This window comes from Tenrec ecaudatus, chromosome 3 (genome assembly GCF_050624435.1).
Source record: "Tenrec ecaudatus isolate mTenEca1 chromosome 3, mTenEca1.hap1, whole genome shotgun sequence".
NCBI classification, from domain to species: domain Eukaryota; kingdom Metazoa; phylum Chordata; class Mammalia; order Afrosoricida; family Tenrecidae; genus Tenrec; species Tenrec ecaudatus.
Genome location: NC_134532.1, coordinates 90,353,989 through 90,375,027, shown reverse-complemented (window position 1 = coordinate 90,375,027; position 21,039 = coordinate 90,353,989). Strand labels below are relative to the sequence as shown.

Below are 21,039 nucleotides of genomic sequence, written 5' to 3'. Positions count from 1 at the left end.
CAATTGATTCTGGAGAGCAAATGTACGCATAGTACAGGCATACAAATAAGGAAGCAAATGGGGTTATGCGTTTCACAGACAAAACTAGATATACACAAATCTTGTATACAAGTGTTTCTTGTATCTTGTTATTTTTGTACTTTTCAACACATTGAAATATGTTTCCAAATAAAAGTTTGCTTTTTGTGTGGTGATAATTTTTTATCAGGGGCTATTACAGCTCTTATAACAATCCATATTGAAATTGCATCAAGCAGATTTATACATATATTGCCATCATTTTGTAAACATTTACCTTCTATTTGAGCCCTTGGTATCAGCTCTTTTTTTTTTTTTTTTTGCTTAACGAAGAATTTTTAATTTTTTTTCAATCATTTTATTGGGGGCTGGTACAACTTACCACAATCTATATATACATCCATGTAGCAAGCACATTTGTTCATTTGTTGCCCTCATCATTCTCAAAAGTTTTTTTAAGTGAGCAAGAGGGAAAAAGGGAAGACTCCATAATCTGACATATCTTTTGATAGGTAATGAATAGGATTTGGTCCTCAGGAGCAATAAAATAATTCCTACATGGAATAAGAGACTAGGATGTACCTATTCCTAGGTCATTTGTTTCCGCATTTAGTTGTATTGAATTGTCTGTTACGCTGATAAACAATCTGAAATCATCTTTCAGCCTTTGGTCTGTCAGAATGAATGTTTATAACAAAAGAAATAATTTTATCTTTACATTGTTTTTACAGCTGTTACGTTATTAAATAAGAATGAGAGAGCCTCTATACTTTGACTCATAAGCAACTTTTAATTTTTCTTAAGTGAGAGTTGTCCCCACTTCATTTTAGGGAATGTGAAGTATTCACTAAGAATCATCCTGCCCCATTCTCAAAAGTCATCACTTTCCACAAGAAGGAACCATTTGAACTAGAAGCATTTTATACCAATTCACATGAAGTGCCTTATCCTGATCCAAGAATTGGTAAGAAAATATGAGGGAGCTTCAAAATGTTTCTGAAAAAATGGAAAATCATGAAAATTTTCCACTAATTTTGTGAAGCTGAGATGTCAAGGAAACATGTAAATTGACATCTCAGCTGTGCAAGCAGTATTTTTAAAATATTTTCATTCATATTTTAAAATTTACATATTTTAGTGTTCAGAATTAATTTTAATTTATTCTGACTCTATCTAAAATACTATGTGCTTGGCCTGAAAGGTTTGTGTGTGGTTACTTTGCATGGAAAAACTCTAGTAAACATTTTGAATTAATGGTACTAGGATAGCTATATATTTTAATTCTAAGATTATATTCACCGGGACCAACTTGAATGAGTATCATTTAATTATTGTGAACTGAGAATGAGAGATTATACATATCATCCATGTTAATTGAGTTTAATTAATTTTAAATTATATATTAAACTGATATAACAGCATTTATATATGTTTATTATTTTATGAAATAAAATAGTGGGTTTCATAAAGTGAAAAATTGGTATGCTGCATACAGTTACTGGTGACTGCTGGATAACTTAAAATGTTTCTACCTTACTAGCTATAAGATAATGCCCCTTTGGGTTTCATACAGAAATTGAATTTTTTATTTTGGTTTTAAGAGTAAAAATTAAGATTTTCTAAAGCTATTTCCTTTGGATCAGATTGTCTTTGGTTAAAATTCCAACTATTTGTTCTCAAGCATTGGTGACTTTTGGGTAAACTTAACTTTTCAGAGTCCCCATCAGAATTTCTGAAGTATTGTTTTAAATGATATCCTAATTACTCTGAGGGAAGTGGCTGGCCCTGGATGTAGCCAAACAGTTGTGGATATTTTCCCAGTGCCTGGAGCATGAGCGGGCCATTGTAGAATGTGTGACTAGGTGAGCCAGTGTCAGGCTCGCGTGCTAATGAAAACTCTTTCCTTTTTTTAAGGGAGCTTCACTATTCAGAATGTCTTTCCACAGTCTGATGGTGACAGTTCCAAAGTGAAGGTCAAAGTTCGCATTAATATCCATGGAATCTTCAGTGTGGCTAGTGCATCAGTAATTGAAAAACAAAACGTAGAAGGTGATCACAGTGATAGTCCAATGGAGACCGAAGCTTCATTTAAGAATGAATCCAAAGATGATGTGGTATGTAGCAGTCCTGTTTGGGAATTCTTTTAATATATTATGTATTGTTGTTTGTTTTGTTTTCCAACATTTTTGGCACATAATTAACATATCATACAATTCATTAATTCACTCGTTCAGTCATATCAAGAAAAATTGTACAATCATTACCACATCAGTTTTAGAACAACCCTCCCCAAATTGTTGAATCCCCTTTAAAATGAGTTGTGCAATCACATTCAGTTCTAGTGCTCCTTCCCCCGCCCACCTTCGTTGTTTACTCCCAAGATCTCCTTACCCTATCATCTAGCCCCAACCCCTACATCCCCTATAAACCCTTGAATCAGTTATTTTCTCTATTCATCCACTCCTCCTTGTGCTTCACAAACTGCGAAAACCAAAAGAAACAATTAAAAAAATCGAAATAAAGTGGTAAGGATAAAATAATAAGAATATAATAATAATACAAATAATAAAGAAAAAGACCCCCATCAATATTTTTAAAGCCAGGACAGAAATGTTTGTCATGGAACAAGTAAGAGATACTTTCACCTAGCAAAAATTCAGGTCTATGGGAAGGTCAACTGGCCAAGTATTGAGTTCATCCAGCATAAACAAGATTACAATGGTAGTAAGACTGTTTGAGACTCTTGCCTGTGGCTGGAGGGGTTTTTCAGAGGCTTAATCTGACTAGATACTCTGCTGATTGGTTTTGGGCTCCCACTGAAGTATGGGTTTTGGGCTCCCACTGAAGTATGGATTACTATTCTGGTGAGCTACCATCAAGTAAGCCTAGACCCCTAATCATGGTGACTCCATGCACAACTAAATGAAACACTGCCCTGCCCTATACCATCTCCGTGATTGGGTACAGATTATACCATTGTGATCCATAGGGTTTTCATTGGCTTATTTTTAGGAACTAGATTTCCAGGCCTGTTCTTCTAGTCTGTTTTAAGCTAGAAGCTCCACTGTAACTTGTTCAGCATCATAGCAACAAGCAAGCCTTCACTAACAGGTGGTACAACACAAAAGGCATAGTAACCAGGATTCGAACTTGCTTTTCTTGTGTGGAACATGAAAATTCCCACTGAACAACCAGTGCCTTGTGTATTATATACAATATCTTATTATAGCTAGTACTAATAGTTGAAATATTGAACTGTTTTTACTCTGAATCCAAGCTGAATGTTCTATACAGACCTATTTTTTGTTTTTATAAAAGTACTAATAATTGTACATTAAATACTCTATCTTATAATGCATTTTCAGAGGCATGAGCATCTTTTATAGCATATGGAATATGTGTGGATTATTTAGCATCATCTCATAAATTCTTAATTTTCTCAAAACCATTCAGAATGATAAGTTTGGGTTGCACAAAATAGCATTTTTTGATTGATAACCTGCTTAATAAAGAAAAAAATCCAGCTTAATACTACTGGTGCTGTTGTGTCCATATGTGGTTGAGGCCACACTGCACCTCTGACTTCTAGCTGAGCTCCCCACTGCTAGGCCCAGCAGATTAAAATGCCCTTAAATTAGCACTGGAAATATAATCAGCTTGAAATAGTCATGAATTTTGAGAAGTGAAATGAAGCACTTGGTTGAAGCATTTGATAACAACAGCCAGCATGAAATCAATGTTGTCAGTCAGAAAATCAAGGCACTCAGTCTTTCTGAAGATGCATAATCATGCTGAGGATCCAGCTGTCAGTGTGCGCGTCTGTGTTCTGTACCCAGTGATTATTCCCAGTCTCAGTTATTCTATGGTGACTTTCCAGAGGAACATACCTGTCAAGCTCTCTCAGGCAGAGCAGCCGGAACCCCTCCTCAGTGCTCAATTCAATCCTCCCAGCTGTGGAACTGATCGTCTTACCAGAGTTTTGAAGACACAGTTGTGTGGGGAGAGCCAAGCCCTCCAAGGCCTTGTGTCAAATATTCACAAAGTGACAGTAACCGATGGAGGGGCCGGAGGTCTGAGTCCTTGCTTCTGGGGAGGGCACACTGCCGCATGAAGTCATAGAAGGTTTGGGGGGAATTACAGGAGGTTTTATTTATATTATTCACAACTGTGGAAACATTTAGTTTTGATTTATCACTAGAGAGATGATAACTGTTATATAGACTTAGAAGCTCTATTTAATAGAATCCCCTACAAAGATCTGGATGGACCTACTTTTTGGTAGCAAAATTTTGGATTGAATTTCGCAGTTGACCAAACTGGGAAATGGTAAGAGTTAGTAAGGCCTTATCACAAGAATTCATTGATTTTAGTTTAGAGCTACAATTAAGTGCAAGACCCAAATTCATTCATTTATCTATGGTTTATGTTTGTCTCCAGTTCACTTTAGAGTCGTCATCATTTTCTGAGAGATAACATTGTAAATCATTTCCATGAGGCATAAGGCAATTGTATTGATAGTATCGTTAGTTTAGTCAGTAGTATAGAATCTAAAACACTGTTGAGAAAGGAAATTATAGATGTGTAGGCTAGCTTTTCAGGCTACAGTGCATGAATTGTTGACTTTTACACAGATTAAAAAGCTTAAGTGACTTGATGCTATTAAACTAACAATGAGGGGTCAGGATAAAGTAGAACATTCTATAACTCATTTGCAAAGACAGAACCTTGCCTGCCAAACTAATACACGTCATCAAAAAGCATAGCGAACATTGATCTCAGGAGAGATCATTTTCTCCTCCATCCTGCCCTTTGTTTGGTTTTTTTTGTTGTTAAAACAAAAAACTTTTGATGGATGAGTTTTCATTAAAAAATTCATGGGCACTTTGTTTCATCTCTGATGCATTGATTGCATTCTCTGCAATGCAACATCGCTTACCCAGTCCCTCCTGTGAAACACACTCCTCCTCCGCCTCTGGCCTTTTGAACTTTGTCCTTGAGTAAGTGCTGCCCTTTCTTCTCAGGTGTTTGATTATTTTAATGTGTGTTCCTCATGAATGGGCTGTTCACTTTACAGACCTGTCGAGTCTTGGCTAAAAATTGAGCAGAGTTGAGGGGAGGGGTATTGATTTCCGTTCCGGCCCTGAAGGCTGCGTAAGGACCATAATCTCAGGAGTCCTACCAGTCTATTACCTGATCAGCTCAGCCTGATCTCTCAGGATGTTTGTGTTTTCTTCCACATTTTTCTCCCACCATATCCAGGATCTTCTAAAATGATCCCTTCAGAACATTGGTAGTGATAGCCAGGTATCATCTAATTCTGATCACACAATCATGGTCATTGATGTTTGTGTGGTCCATAATCCTTTGAAGTAATTGTTTCCATGTGTCCTTCAATTTTCATATTCTTTGCTCTGGACCAGTTGAGACCGGTAGTTGCAGTATGGAAGACTGCTCAAAAGCTTTTAAGACCCCAGCCACTACTCAACAAACTAGGACGTAGCACCTTGTCTATTACAGCAGTTGACCTTGGTGTCCCCCAAGACTATGCTCCTGATCCCCCAGATTCAGTGACTCATTACTTCAAAGAGTTTGGTATGCCTACAATTTTCTGCTGTGGTTCATTTTACAGTCCCATCCGCAGTGTATGAGAGTCACTCCATACCTCCACCAGCACTTGTTCTGGTCTGTTTGGTTTTTTAATTTTGCTATTAATGTTGAATTGAAATGAAACCTCATTCTTTTGATTTGCATTTCTAATGACTAATGATTACACAGGCATTTCTTCATGTATGTTGGCTACCTGGATGTCTTCTTTTGTGAAGTATGCATTTTAGTTATTAGATTTTTTTATTCCATTATCGTTTCATTCTATTTTTCCACAGAATTTTTTGAATCCCGCCTACCCCCCCAATACATAAAAATTTTATTTTCTTCTTAAGGATACTATTTATTTCTATGCTCTTTATAATTTTTATAATAAAAAAATTTGTTAGATTTTTTCCAGTCATAATTTCAAGTTAATTTCTCCCTTCTATAATTTTTTTGTTTCTATTAACATTTCTATAAAATCTTTAAGTACACATTTAATCAAAATTTCACTACTAGCCTTCAAAGAGTTGCATTGAGGGACCATATGGATTTACTTTCATTTTTATTCTGGTATGTCATTTTAGTGTAACACCGTTGTACTGCTTAGAGAGAGGGAATGTTGTTTTAATCGATTAGTGAAGTACAGTCTATTTTTTTCCATAAATTAATGTAATTTGACATTTAACTTTTTAATTTATAGTTCACAATTTTAGACATGCACATTTTTATTAGTATTATTCTTACTAAGATTGAGAGCATTTGTATGCCTTTGTGCTGATCCTCGGATCCCAAGTTTTCTTTCTTTCAAAGAAGATAATGGTGAATAGATTTGGCCCCGAAAAATGTTTAACTTCCTATTGTTTGCCAAGTAGAGAGTCCATTTTGGAAATTTTAATGGAAAACAGTCTTTTAGACATAAAATGAAAAGAGTCTAAGAAAGTTTACATTTTAATCAGGTATCTACTGCGAATGTTCTAGTGGATTTAATGTTGTGTTTAACTGCATTTTAAAACATTCAGTTTATGTTCTGCGTTATTTGCTTTCGTTTTCACTTGTTATTTAAGTTAAACATTTCATGTGACATTTAGTTCTCTTTTTGTAAGCTGGCATTTTTTGAATCATAATTTATAAATTTGATTTGGAAACTAATTTATTATTACAGTTACTTGGACACAGGTAGATGAACCAAAACGTATTCACATAGTATCCAATAGGTCTTTTATTTGACCTACCAGTTCATCTGTTAATTTCTAGTTCCTGTTTGAAAACAGGGTTCTATTTATCATGCTCATGTGTTTGAAAACAGACTCGAACTGTTCAAATGCAATTAAGAAGTAAACACCAAGCATGTATTACCAATGACTTGTTTTCTTGGCAGGATAAAATGCAGGTTGACCAAGAAGGAGGAGGTCATCCAAAATGTCATGCTGAACACACTCCAGAAGAAGAAATTGATCAGACAGGCGCCAAAGCAAAGGTTTGCTCTACTAGTCCTTTGATTGTGTCCTTTGAAGACATATTTTTAATTAATGTAATAATTTGAAAATGCATTTTAATGTTTAATATTTTTCATTTCAGTGTTATAGAAAGTATAGAAAACAATCAGAATAAATATATTTCAATTAATTATAGAGAACGTTTAAAGACTCCTAACAATATGAGTAAAAGAATATTTTCAGTAGGGAAAAAGGATATATTTTTAAGTTAACTTCTTCTCATTTAAAATTTTATCCAGATGTGTAAAGTTTAAATTAGCACTTACCCTGTGTCTCTGAACTAACTACTCTACATACTGTACGACATATCATAAAATAGTCCTTATATAAAAAATACATACTTTTGCATCAACTAAGTCCATGAAGCACACCGGCCTTTTGTGATCCAAGGATACAAATCCGAGGAGGGAATGGTATCCCCTCAAATTGTGAACACCTGCTTTGCAAAAGGCTCTGGATGACAGTGGAAGCCCAAAATGCATCTGCAGGATCCACACAGAGATTAAGGATTCAGTGATTTCTCTCTGACCATGGCCAAGGGAAGTGAATAGCCTTATCAAACAGTATTGTAGAGACTATTTAGTAGATAGAGCCAGATTAAAATGTAACATCTGATTTGATCCCCCTTTGACCCATTTAAAAGTTCTATCGGTTAAAAAAAAATAAGGGGAAGGGGAAATAAACATGGATGAAGCCTCCGATGAATCCCCTCTGAACATAGACCAGGAAGGTTAATAGCCTTGGCTGTCATACCGAGTACAGAATGTAATTAGGTTAAAATCTAACACCTTATTGTTTGATTTCCCTTTGGACCCAGTTTCAAATTATTCTAGTTTTTAATATTTTCTGTTTGTTTCTATTTGTTGGGTTTTTCTTTATTTTATTATCCTTGTTAGCCTTTTGGGTTTACCCCCCCCCCTTTTTTTTTTCCTGTATGGTTTTTGGTATATGGAATCCAGGATGGGTGAATCTAGAGAGAGTAACAGGATCAGTGGTTCCTTGAGGGTATGGCAGATGAGGGGGGGGGGGCAGGGGGAATGGGGAGCTAATAACTAGGAGTAAAAGAAAGAAGGAAATGTTCTAAAATTGTTGTAATGATTATACAACTGTTCTTGATATGATTGAACTGTTCAATTGTATGGTACTTGGACTATGCCCCAATAAGACTGTTTATTAAAAACAATAGATACTTTTAAAGTGAAATCTTAAAAAATGAATGACACTATTGAGAGTAATTAAATTACTAAAATAAGCATTGTCCTTGATAGAGAAGGGGGAGCCCCTATCCCCTTCACCCAGTGAATTTCATTACAGCTCTAACAGCGTCACCTTTAACAGGCCTTTCTAATCAAACCCCAACTTAATTTGTGGGTTATCTCTAAATCATCGGTGCAAATTTTTTTCAGGGGTGATAAAAATGGTTTGCAACATGAGGCTCTAAAGGAATTTTAAATCTGAAACTGATTTTTCTAAGGGTTTGTTTGTTTATTTGCTTTCAATTGTTTGATAGCTTATCAAGAAATACTATACATATCATATCCTTTGCCCATGTTAGTATACAGTTCAGTGCGGAGGTTTTTGTGGAGGGGATTGTTTGTAAGTTTGATTTTCGTATACTCGGTTGTACAGTCATCCATGTGAATTCTACAGTATTTCATCAGCCAGCAAAGAAAGCCCATTCCACTAATAGTAACTTTCCCCCTATTCCCTTCCCTACCGCTATAAGTAATTAACTACTCATCTCTCTTTCTCTTTCTAAATATGCCTATTTTGGACATTTCATAATTTCAAATAAACATATGCAATATGTGGTCCTTTGTGACTAGCTTCTTTTACAAAGTATAATGTTTTCAGAATTCATCCAAATGGTAGGATGTGTCAGTATTTCATTCCTTTTTATGGTTGAAAAATTTTATTGCATTGTATGGATACATGCTACCTTATTGATCTATCCATTAGTTCACAGGTAGCCACTTGTCGTTTTGTCAGACTGTAGTGGCTGGTGTGTTTCTGTGATGCTAGAAGCTGTGTCACTAGTATTTCAAATACCAGCAGGGTCACTCAAAGTGAACAGGTTTCAGAAGAGGTGTCAGACTGAAAAGAGACAACAAAGAAGGACTTGGCCCCGCACGTTGGAGGAAGGAACCACTAAAAACCTTATGCCTAGTGCTAAAACATTATCAGAGACTTAAGGGAAGCACATCATTGTCCAAGATAGTGCTGGAGGATGGTCCCCTCAGATTGGAGGGCACTCAAAATACGATTGAGGAGGAGCAGCTTTCCTGCAGTGTGGAGTACAACGTGGTGATGTGAGTGGGGTAAAGGATATGGGAATGGAGGCTTCAGGATCTTCATTTGCTGATTTTGGAAACGCAGTCTAAGGAGACATAGCTACAAAAATATGCAAATGATTGGAACTTGGACTATATGAAGTATAAATCTAGAAAAATTTGAAATAATCAAATATGAATTTGGAATGCATAAAAACCAAAAATATCTAGGCATTAGTGAACTGAAATGGACTGATACTTGCTAGTTTGAATCAGAAAGTCATGATTTACTATGCCAGGAATAGCATAATTAAAAGGAATGGCATTGGTTGTCAAAAAAGACATTGCAAATCACTCATGAAGTACAATGCTGCCTATGATAGAATTATATCTATCCACGTTCCAGGAAATCCAGTCTGTAAAACTATTAATCAAATTTATGTACCAACCGTTAAAGCTAGTGATAAACAAATTGAATTCTACCAATGACTTACCAGAAATTAACATGCATTCAAGATGCATTGATTGTTACTAGTGATTGGAATGCAAAAGTTGGAAACATAGAGGTAGGAACAGTAGCTGGAAGATGTGGATGGACTTGGTAAAAGAAATGATGCTGGAGATCACGTGGTAGAATTTTGCAAAACCAATGACTCTTCATAGCAAATGCCTTTTTACAGCAACACAAAAGGCAACCATATAACTTCCCCAGATGGAACTCACAGGAATCAAATGACTGCATCTGTGATAAGAGGACGGAGGAGCTCAGTGTTAGCTAAAACCTGACCGGAGCTGACTGTGGTGCAGACCATCAATTGCTCATATGTAAATTCAGGATAAAGCTGAGGAAAATTAAATCCATAGGAGCCAAAATATAACTTGAGTCTATCCCACCTGAATTTTTAGAGCATCTCAAGAACAAATTTGCTACATTGAACACTAATGACAGGAGACCTGATGAGCCGTGGGAGGCCACCAAGACTATCATCATTCAAAAGCAAAAGGTTATTTAAAACACAGGAAAGAGGGGAAAAAAGATCAAAGTGCGTGTCAGAAGAAACTCTGAAACTTGCTCTTAATCATAGAGTAGCGTAAGCAAATGGAAAAAAGGATGGAGTTAAGGAACTGAATAGACAATTTCAAAGGGCAACTTCAAGAATACAAAGCCAAAAATTATAATGTACAAAGACCTAGAATTAGAAAAACAAGAGGAAAATGTGCTCAGCTTATCTTAAACTGAAAGAACTTAGAAGATTCAAACCTCGTGTTGCAATATTGAAGATTCTATAGGCAAAATATTGAAGGATTTAGGAAGCATTAAAAAAACATGGAAAGAATAGTTATTGTACCAAAAAGAACTAGTCAACATCCCACCATTTTCAGGTGATAGCATCTGAGCAAAAACTAGTGGTGCTGAAGGAAGAAGTTCAAATCACTGAAAGCATTAATCAAAAACAAGGCTCAAAGAATTGCTGGAATAGCTATTAAAATGTTTCAGAAAGCTGATGGAGCACTGGAAGCACTCAGTCTCTGCCAGAACATTTGTAAGACAACTGCCTGACCAACTGAGAAGAAACATACCTGTATCCATTCCAAAGAAAGGTGACCCACCAGAGTGCGCATCTCATAGAACAGTATCATTGCCATTACATCCAAGTGTTGCTGTCTAGCAAGGGTCGCAGCAGTGCACTAACAGGAAGCTACCAGACGTGGGCTAGATTCAAAAGAAGACATGGGACAAGGGGATATAATTTTTGTCAGATGAATCTTGGTTGAAAGTAGAACATCCCAGAAATATATTTTCCTTGTGTGTTATTGACTATGCCAAGGCATTTGACTGTGTGGATCATAACAATTATGGATAACCTTGAGAAGAATTCCAGGCCGCTGCATTGTGCTTATGTGGAACGTACACACAGATAAGGAGGCAGTTATATGAACGGAACAAGGAAATACTGCATGGTTTAGAATCAGGAAAGGTGTGCACCAGGGTTGTATCCTCTTGCCACACTTATTCAAGCTGTATGCTGAGCAAATCATCATACAGAGAAGTTGGGTTATGTGAAGAATAACTCGGCATCAGGACTGGAAATAACCTTCAGTATGCAGATGACAGCCTTGCTAAAAAGGAGGAGGACTTGAAGCGCTTGCTGATGAAGATCAAGGGTTGCAACTTCAGTATGGGTTATTACTCAATGTAAAGGAGGCCAAAATCCTCACAACTGGACCCAGAGGTAGCATCCTGATAAATGGAGAAAAAGTTGTAGTTGTCAAGGATTTCATCTTGCTTGGATCCACAGTCAGCGTTCATGGAAGCAGCAGCCAAGAGATCAAAAGACTCGTTGCCCTGGGTAAATCTGCTGCACAAGACTTCTGTAGAGCATTGATAAGTGGGGAGATTACTTGGAGGACTAAAGTGAGGCTTACCCAAGCCATGATATTTTCAGTGGCCTAACATGCATGCGAAAGTTGGACATTGAATAAGGAAAACCAAAGAAGAATCGGTGCCTTTGAATTATGTGCTGGAGAAGAATATTCGAAGTACAGTGACCTGCTAAAAGGACAAACCTATGTGTATTGGAAGAAATAGAGCCAGATTGCTCCATAGATGCAAGGATGGTGAGACTTAGTCTTGCATACTTTAGATATGGCTTCATTCAGGAAAGATCAGCCCTGGAGAAAGACGTCATGTTTGGTAAAGTGGAGGGGCAGTGAAAAAGAGGAAGGCCCACAGCAAGATGGATTGACACCATGGCTGCAACAGTGAGCCCAAGCACTGGAACGATTGTGAGTCTGGCACGGGGCAGGCAGTGGTTCGTTCTGTTGTACAGGAGGTCGCTATGTTTTGGAACCAAGTTGATAGCTCCTAACGACAAGAAGTTCATTTGCATTCTGTACTTTTTTTGGCTACTGGGGAAAATGCTGTTGGGCACATTCATGTACATATTTGTTTTTCTTTGGTTATATATCTCAGAATAAAAGAGCTGCATCATGTATAATATCTCCGTGGTTAACATTTTGTGAAACTGCCCATTGTTTTCCAAAATTGCTACATTTACAGTCCCACTAGAAAAATATAGAAGTTCCTTTTTCTCCACATTCTTATACTTTATAACTTAGTTTTTTGGGTTTTTTTCTTGTGTGGGGGTGTGTTTTAACTAGGATGTGTGAAATGATGTCTTAATGTGAATTTGATTTGCAGTTCTAATGGGTTTTTTTGTTATTTTTAAGTAGAGGAGATTAGCATATACACAATACAAAATCCTATTATAATCAAAGTAGTATTTTTTGTTTTTTTAAAAATTATTTTGTGAGAGAATGAGTGAGTCAAAGTAGTATTTTAAATAAATCATTTTATTTTATTGTTTCACCTGAAATCTCTCACTAAATATAATTTTTAAAAGTTTAGAAATTTGTACTTATCTTTTCCATTATTTTTCCAGTCAACTTCCTCAGAAAAACAAGAAAGATTAAACCAGAACATTAAAAAAGGAAAAGTTAAGAGTATTGATCTACCCATTCAGAGTAGCTTATTTAGACAACTGGGCCAAGAGCTTCTCAATAGCTACATTGAAAATGAGGTATGTAAACTTGACTTGATACTGAAATATATGGTGTGGTGTATTCTGAAGTTTTGTAGAAGCTGATGATTGATGCAAAATGTGGGAGAATATGTAACTCCTAAGGAATTATTAAATACCTCATTAAGCTACTCTATTTTCAACAAAATGATTTGCCTATAGTGTGGTTCTCATCTTCATTATAAAAACATGGCCTATCTTCACTGAATCAAAAGACCATATTCTAAGAGGAATGCTTATTTCCTTCCAGTCTGTCTTTAACTGTAGTGCTCAGCACAGTGATTGGGGAAGTAAGGCAAAAATTAGCAGCCCCTCTTTTGAAATACATTTCAAGAATAAGGCTCAAATTCAAAATGTTTTCTGCCTTTTTAAACATTAAAAAATCCTTTTTGGTTTTAAAATCTATTGTCATTTTTGACAATTACATGTTCTTGCTTGTGTACATGTTTACTTTTAGGGTCTCCTAAGAACATGAGTTTTGTTTATTAATAGTTTAAGGCCTGCATTTTATTGAAGGAGGCATTCCTGGTGAGGTTGAATTACTCAGAATTTGTATGTTTTGAAACCATTTTTCCCAAGGGAATTATAGTGAAAACATAGCTCTAGCAAATTTTGTATTTAAGATGAGTTTTCTCTTAGGTATTTTTATGTCTCACTATTAGAAATTCACAAATGTAACTGTTCTGTACTTTACAAAGAGAAGTTTGTGCTTAAAATACTATGTATTTTTTAATCATTTTTAGGCACTCGTACAGCTCCTCACAGTGCACACATCAGTTTAATCCGGCAGGTGTGCACACACGTTTCCGTCATTATTTTCTAGACATTCACTTTCTGTGGAGCCCTTGGCATCAGCTCCTCTCCCACCCTCCCTCACCCCCATCCTCAAAACCCCCCTGATAGATTGCACATTGCTATTATTTTCATCTCTCACACTGACCACTGTCTCCCTGCCCCTGTGTTTTCTGTTGTGTTTCCCCCTGTAGAGGGGTGTATGGTTCTGTATAGATCATTGAGATCCGTTCCCCTCTTCTCCCTTCCTCTCCCCTTCTTCCCCTGCCCTTCTGAATACAATGTATTTTTATAAAAATACAATTTTCTTCAAATGTTAAAATCTACATTTGTTGTTTCTGATAATTTTTGCTCACATTTTAAAACTTTGGTATCTTAATTCTCAAAATTTGTAAAGGGTAGGTACTATTCGATACCCATTTTTATAGAAAGGGAAACTGAGGCACGAGTAAATTAAAGCATCCCAGGTCAAAGAGTATCCTTTGGGTTTTGATCCAGATGGTCTATCTCCGTCACTTGAAATGTAAATCACTGACCTATAAAACCTACTGCCGTCGAGTCAGTTCTGATTCATAACCACCCTTTATAGGGTTTCAGAAGCTGTAGGTATTTATAGGAGCAGATAGCGTCCTCCTTCTTAGCAATCCAGTACTCACCTGACAGTATCACTGGGCCTCCTCACTGGCCTATAGCCTCATCTGTATCTAAGATTTTTACAACATCAGTAAATGTGCCAGGTATTGTAGTAATGTCTTACATAAATTCTGCCATTGACTACCTCTCTTTTAAAATCAAAAAACAGAGGTTTAGAGGAATTGGGTGTAACCCACTTATGGTCTCAAAGTGGAGTGCCTAGGATTTGAACCTAAGTAGGTATGATGATATAATCTATCTTACTAATGGAAAGCTCTCTGAATCTTTCTGTATAGGGTAAGATGATAATACAGGATAAGTTAGAAAAAGAAAGAAATGATGCTAAGAATGCTGTTGAAGAATATGTATATGATTTTAGAGACAAGCTGGGCACGGTCTATGAAAAATTCATCACTGCAGAAGTAAGTTTGAATTTTAAAACTTTTATTTACTAAAGATATTAAATTTATTATTGTCGTCTATCTCCTTGAGCCTGTATGGGATGGTTTTTAGTTAGTTTTCCAAATTACAGAAGTATGTTGAAAAAGTTTTATGAGTGAGTCATAATAATCTGAAATTCAAACTTTTGTACTTGAAAAACATTTTATTCCTTGGTTACTTGTATTTCTAAGGATATTTTCAAACAATATTTCTTAAATGTATATCTAGGACTTGAACAAAATCTCTGGGATATTGGAAGACACAGAAAATTGGCTTTATGAAGAAGGAGAGGACCAATCAAAACAAGTTTATGTGGATAAGTTACAAGAGCTAAAGGTAAATTCAATAGAACGTTAAAATTTTCAACAGAAAAACCCACATATGGTATCACAGTCTATATCCTTAGTTAATATGTGAGGAATTGCTGAGGCAGATACCTGTAAGAGATGCTCACACATTGTCATTTTAAAAGCATTTTGACAGAACACTGCTACAAGATATTAAAAATATATTCATCATTATCTATAATAGATCACCATGTGTTTTAAGATTACAGTTTATGAGGACTTCATAAATCACCACTCTACTCTCCTACTCTTCAGAAAGGAATAAGGAGACTTACCCAACTCACCCAAATCAAGCTCCCTGCCATTGAGTTTATTCTGACTCATAGTGAGGGACCCTATAAGAAGGACAGTAAAAGTGCTTCTTTGGGTTTTAGAAATTTTCAATATTTACAGAAATAGACAGCCTCATCTTTCTCCCACAGACTGGTGGCTGGTTCAAACTGCTGACCTTGAGGTTTTGTAGCTCTAGGCCACTGGTGTTTTAAAGGAAGACCCTTGTTTCTCTTCCTTGCTTCCGACCCAGCCCTCACTAAGAGGCAAGGAGAACCTTAAGAGATTACAAGTTCATTTTGCAGAGATAAGGAAAATGTCAGTCATTTCCATTGTAGTCTGGATCATAGCACTACTTTACTATGCACCTAAATTGCCTAAGGTGCTTATTGAAATCAATGTCATAAGGATTTTTAGCATATACGAAAAAGTCCTTTAGGTGTAGAGTGGGGATAGATACGGTTTTAAAGCAAAAGCAGTATCTTTTAAAAAATACCTTCATGCAGAAATCATATCAAGCATCATCAGAACAAAAAATCATCATTGTGAATAAGGGGGAGTACAGAGTAGAGACCCAAAGCCCATCTGTAGGCAAGTGGACATCCCCTTACGGAAGGGTCGCGGGGAGACCAGTCAGGGTGCGGTGTAGCAACAATGAAACATACAACTTTCCTCTAGTTCCTAAATGCTTTCTCCCTCACCCCCCTCCACTATTCATGATCCCAATTCTACCTTACAAATCTGGCTAGACCAGAGGATGTACACTGGTACAGATAGAAACTGGAAACACAGGGAATCCAGGGCAGATGATCCCTTCAGGACCAGTGGTGAGAGTGGCGATACCAGGAGGGTCGCTTGCAAAGGGGGAACCGATTACAAGGATCTACATATAGCCTCCTCCCTGGGGGACGGACAACAGAAAAGTCGGTGAAGGAGACGTTAGACAGGGCAAGATATAACAAAATAATTATAAATTATCAATGGTTCATGAGGGAGGGGGAAGCGGGGAGAGGGGGGAAAAATGAGCTGATGCCAGGGGCTAAAGTGGAGAGCAAATGTTTTGAGAATGATGAGGGCAATGAATGTACAAATGTGCTTTACACAATTGATATATGTATGGATTGTGATAAGAGTTGTATGAACCCCAATAAAATGATTTTTAAAATACCTTTATGCAAGTAAATGACTTTTAAAGAAACAGATTAGGACACATACATAATAACAAAACTAGGCTTCATATTTTATCTTCTAGATGGCTTTTATTCCCTACCTATTTTAGTTTTCACAGTTTTTTCTCCATTTTTATCTGCATATAGTTCACAGATACACTTCAGTAGTCCGCTGGCATCAAGAAAGATGTGTACAATCGATTTTAGAACATTTATTCTTGTACTCACTGTTATCAGTTCCCTCTTACCCCCAAGCTCCTCCCCTGCCATACAGGGGATGTATTCATATATATTTTGAATCTTACAGAATGAGCTAGCTAAGGCTGGAGAAATGACAGAAGAGCCTAGTAACTCCTCAAATAAATAAGCAACCATGGAAATGAATGCTACATCAGTTCTCACAGACTTGTTCTGAGCTGGTTTTTAAAAATTAAAAGTGTAGTGCTTACTCCCCATTTAAGGAATAAGTGATAATGAACGAAAAGTAATATGGTGGCTTGGAATATGAAATCTCAATAAAATCTGGAGCTTAATTAATATTAATGAACCAGTGTTGGTTTCTTAGTTTTGACAATTATACCACAGTAATGTATTATTAGGGGGAAATGGGTATGAACTGTATAGCTCTCTCTGTATAACTTTTATGCAAATCCAAAATTATCTTTAAAATAATTTTATTTAAACAGAGAAAACATTTAGAGAAAATACTTATCTATATCATTCTTCCCCTCTCCTAAGATATGGGGGTTCATATTAACATTTAGCAATTTTTTTAAGATCCCATTCCAGGCACTTGAGCCAGGGACCAAGGTTTTGTTGTTGTTGTTGTTCTCAACTACATTTAGTGTGTAATACACACTTCAGTCTGATGAGTACATATAAGAAATTTAGAATAGTTATGAATATATTATCAGGAACTCACAGTAATCTTATTGCATGAGATAAAACCAAGTTTTCAAAGATCTGAATTCTGCATGTAGTGTAGACCTAATGGTTTTCTTAATTTAGTGGTTTTATAAGCTTACAACACTTCTCTTTGAAGGAGTAAAGTGTTTTGGGGGGCTTTGGACTTGGGAGGAATCAAGAGGTCATTTTAATGAACAAGGGAAAGAGGTAAGGCCTGAATTCCTTGTGGAGGTCTGAGCACAGGCTCTCAGGTTCATGTGGAGATGACATGTTTTAACATGATCTGCTTTCCTTTCTATTCAGCATCCTATGAGAGTCCAAGAGAAGTTTTTTTGTTGTCAAAATAATATCACTTCTTCTTTCAAAAGTATTTTTATGTTAACAGAAATATGGCCAGCCTATTCAAATGCGGTACATGGAACATGAAGAAAGACCAAAAGCTTTAAATGACTTGGGGAAAAAGATCCAGCTTGTTATGAAAGTGATTGAAGCCTACAGAAACAAGGTATTGACCTCCTGAAGCTAGCCGGTGGTGATGGCGTGTTTGTGGTGCATGGAGAGGGCAGGATACACGGACAATACTCCACTGCCAAGCAACAGCAGTTGTTGCTACCAAATTCCCGAGATTTTGTGCACTAAACTTAAAGTTTATTTTTGTATTAGAGACGTCTTAGTAAAGGATACTGATAGATTAAACATACAGGTACTGTGTGGCTTTTATTTTTCAAAGTCCATCGAACCACATTACAAGTGATCCTAGTTTTCAGTTACCTCCTCTACCCTTTATTCCTTTTATGTGCATACCCAATCTGTATCATGAGTTTTTTTCACTGTTGTAAACCCTAAAGACTTTCTGATATAGAAGACAATTTTTATTTCATTTAACAGTAAAATGCAACAAAAATTGTTTTTAGGTTTTTTGTGGGCCTTACCATATTTGTGTAATCATTCCATTTCAGTGCAACAGCAGCTGTAGATAATATGTAAACTAATAGTTAGGGCTCTAGTCCCAAAAACTTTTTTAAAAAAAACAATAAATAGTTTAAATTGAGCTGTACTTTTCTAAGCCCCACTCTGAGTAAATATCCGCTGTAATTTACCAGTTTTTATCATTAATATTAAAACAATCTAGGAACGAGAGGCCAGCAGCAGAAACCTTCAGGCATGGTATCATAACAGTTTGTGTTAATTTTCAAACGCTTGGTGAATTTAAGCCCAGCATATGCTTGATTGCACTATTTCTCACAAGGATATGTCTTTTTCTTCAATATGTAAGAAACAAAACTGTAATGCTGGAGCAATTTGCCGAGGACTGTACTACACAAGTAGTAAATGGTCAAGTCAGTATCCAAACCTGAGCCATCTGAAGTCAGTATGCAAACGCTGAACAATCACATTCTTTCTAAACAAGACTTGATTTTACATAGGCCTCAGAGACTGGCAGAAAATAAATCAGTGTAAATAAGAAAGGAAAGACTTCCTGAAGAAGTCAGGTTTGCAAAACAGTTATTAGTGTATGACAGTCAATGAAATGCACTTAGCCAAGAAAGAAGCTCTGAGTGTAGTTTGTTGGGAATAAAGTCTCGGGTGTGTGTAATTTGCATATGGCTTCTTCACATGGATACGTGGAAGGTAGTAATTCAATAAAAGATTTGTTTTTCATTAAAGCTTACCAGGTGCTTCCTGAAAACTCTGTTATATTAACTAAAGGTTTTTTTTTAATAGGATGAAAAATATGATCATTTGGATCCTGCTGAAATGGAAAAGGTTGAGAAATATATCAGTGAAGGCATGAATTGGCTGAACAGTAAGATGAATGCACAGAACAAACTAAGTCTCACTCAAGATCCTGTTGTGAAAGTTTCAGAAATAGTTGCAAAGTCAAAGGTAAGAAATTGTTTATAAATTATTTTAATGAGGTCAAACACTAATTTTTATCTTTAATTTTAAGAAATTCACTTGGGGAAATTCAGCTTGAAGAGAAAAAAAAGTAAAGACTTTTTAAAAATTATTTTTAATCCTAGATGGGATATCTGCTCCTTGATTTGATTTGTCATGTACTCAGGGTGCTTTTCAGTGATGAGTGTAATGTAGGGTGGACTAAGGCAACATGACGACTCTGACTACCAAATGTTTCAGACTTACAGATCAGTTAAGACATCCAAGTTTCCAGTGCCCACTTGGTAGTGTAGGTCTGTCCTTGATGTAGTTTGAATTGTGTAAAATCTTAATTCTAAGGTAAACTTTCACATTTAAAGAAAATTTCTAATGAAAGTGTCAAAGGTTACCAGGAGAAACTTAGGGGGAAAATTACACATCCATACACACACGGAGAAAATAAAGATCAGTATCCAAAGAATAAAAATGTTGACAGAAGAAATGAAGTATCTGTCCAATAAATATACAAAAAAGATGTTCGTCTTCTTTGATTTACAAAATGTGACCATCTTTACTCACCCATCTGACATGGTTTTGTTTACATGTATAATCCTTGCCACATTAGACAAGGATGTGTAGACATGGACACTTTCCCAGAAACAGCTTAATTAATTTATCACAACTTCTCTGGGACATTGTGCCAAAGGATGTGTGGAAATCTATAAAGTTGAATACTCCTTACCCCAGAAATCACATTTACAGGAATTCATCCTAAAGTGATCATTGCACATGTATATGTAGAAGATATAGAGCAGTGGTTCTCAATCTTCCCAATGTCATGACCTTTTAATACAGTTCTTCAGGTGACCCCAACCATAACATAATTTTTGTTGTTAATTCATAACTAATTTTGCTACTATTATAAATCGTGATGTAAGTATCTGATATGCAGGATATATTTTCATTGTTATAAATTGGGCATAATTAAAGCATAGTGATTAATCACAAAAGCAATATGTAGTCATATATTGTGAAATACTTCTAATGACAAACTAATTAAATTTTGTCTTTTAAGTATGGTGTATCATGGGTAACTGTCTTCACACTGGGTGCTCACAATCTTTACACTGGGTACTCATTGGTGGGCTTATGGGCTGACCCATCTAGACACGGACAGAGGAGCTGTGTCTTGGTTCCTACGACCATCGGAAATAGGTGTTTTCCGATGGTCTTAAGCAACCCCTGTGAAAGGGTTGTTCGACCCCCAACGGAGTCGAGAACCGCTGAAAAGAGACCATTAGTTTTAACCATGAAAAAGAGAAGTATCTTAGTTTTAGTAGGAAACTAGATAGATTGATGTTCCATGTAATACTATGCAGCCACTAAATAAAATACTTTAGACACAGCTGTGCCTATTTATGTATAATTATTCATAGATTTCTATTTTCGTATATGTTTGTTGTTAGGTGTTGTACAGGTATCTGTGCAGACATCATGTCTAGAAGAGGGTCACAAATGTAAATGATTATCTCTAGAAAGTGGAATTTCAGGTGATTTTAACTCATTCGGTATATTTTGGGACATTTAATTTTGTTGGTTTATTTAATTAAGCAAGTGTTTTTCCAATCAGATAAATCAATAAGTATTTA

The 21,039-nt window shown here is 36.2% G+C and overlaps 1 protein-coding gene across 1 annotated transcript in view; it reads left to right on the top strand.

Moving 5' to 3' along the window:
- Positions 1 to 21,039, top strand: part of HSPA4L (heat shock protein family A (Hsp70) member 4 like) — a 46,578-nt gene that overhangs the window by 23,456 nt on the left and 2,083 nt on the right. Inside the window, exons 11-18 of the mRNA XM_075543829.1 lie at positions 849 to 982; positions 1,933 to 2,132; positions 6,986 to 7,084; positions 12,817 to 12,954; positions 14,676 to 14,801; positions 15,049 to 15,156; positions 17,898 to 18,017; positions 19,238 to 19,399. Coding sequence (XP_075399944.1) covers positions 849 to 982; positions 1,933 to 2,132; positions 6,986 to 7,084; positions 12,817 to 12,954; positions 14,676 to 14,801; positions 15,049 to 15,156; positions 17,898 to 18,017; positions 19,238 to 19,399 — 1,087 coding nt within the window. The remainder of the gene's footprint in view (positions 1 to 848; positions 983 to 1,932; positions 2,133 to 6,985; positions 7,085 to 12,816; positions 12,955 to 14,675; positions 14,802 to 15,048; positions 15,157 to 17,897; positions 18,018 to 19,237; positions 19,400 to 21,039) is intronic.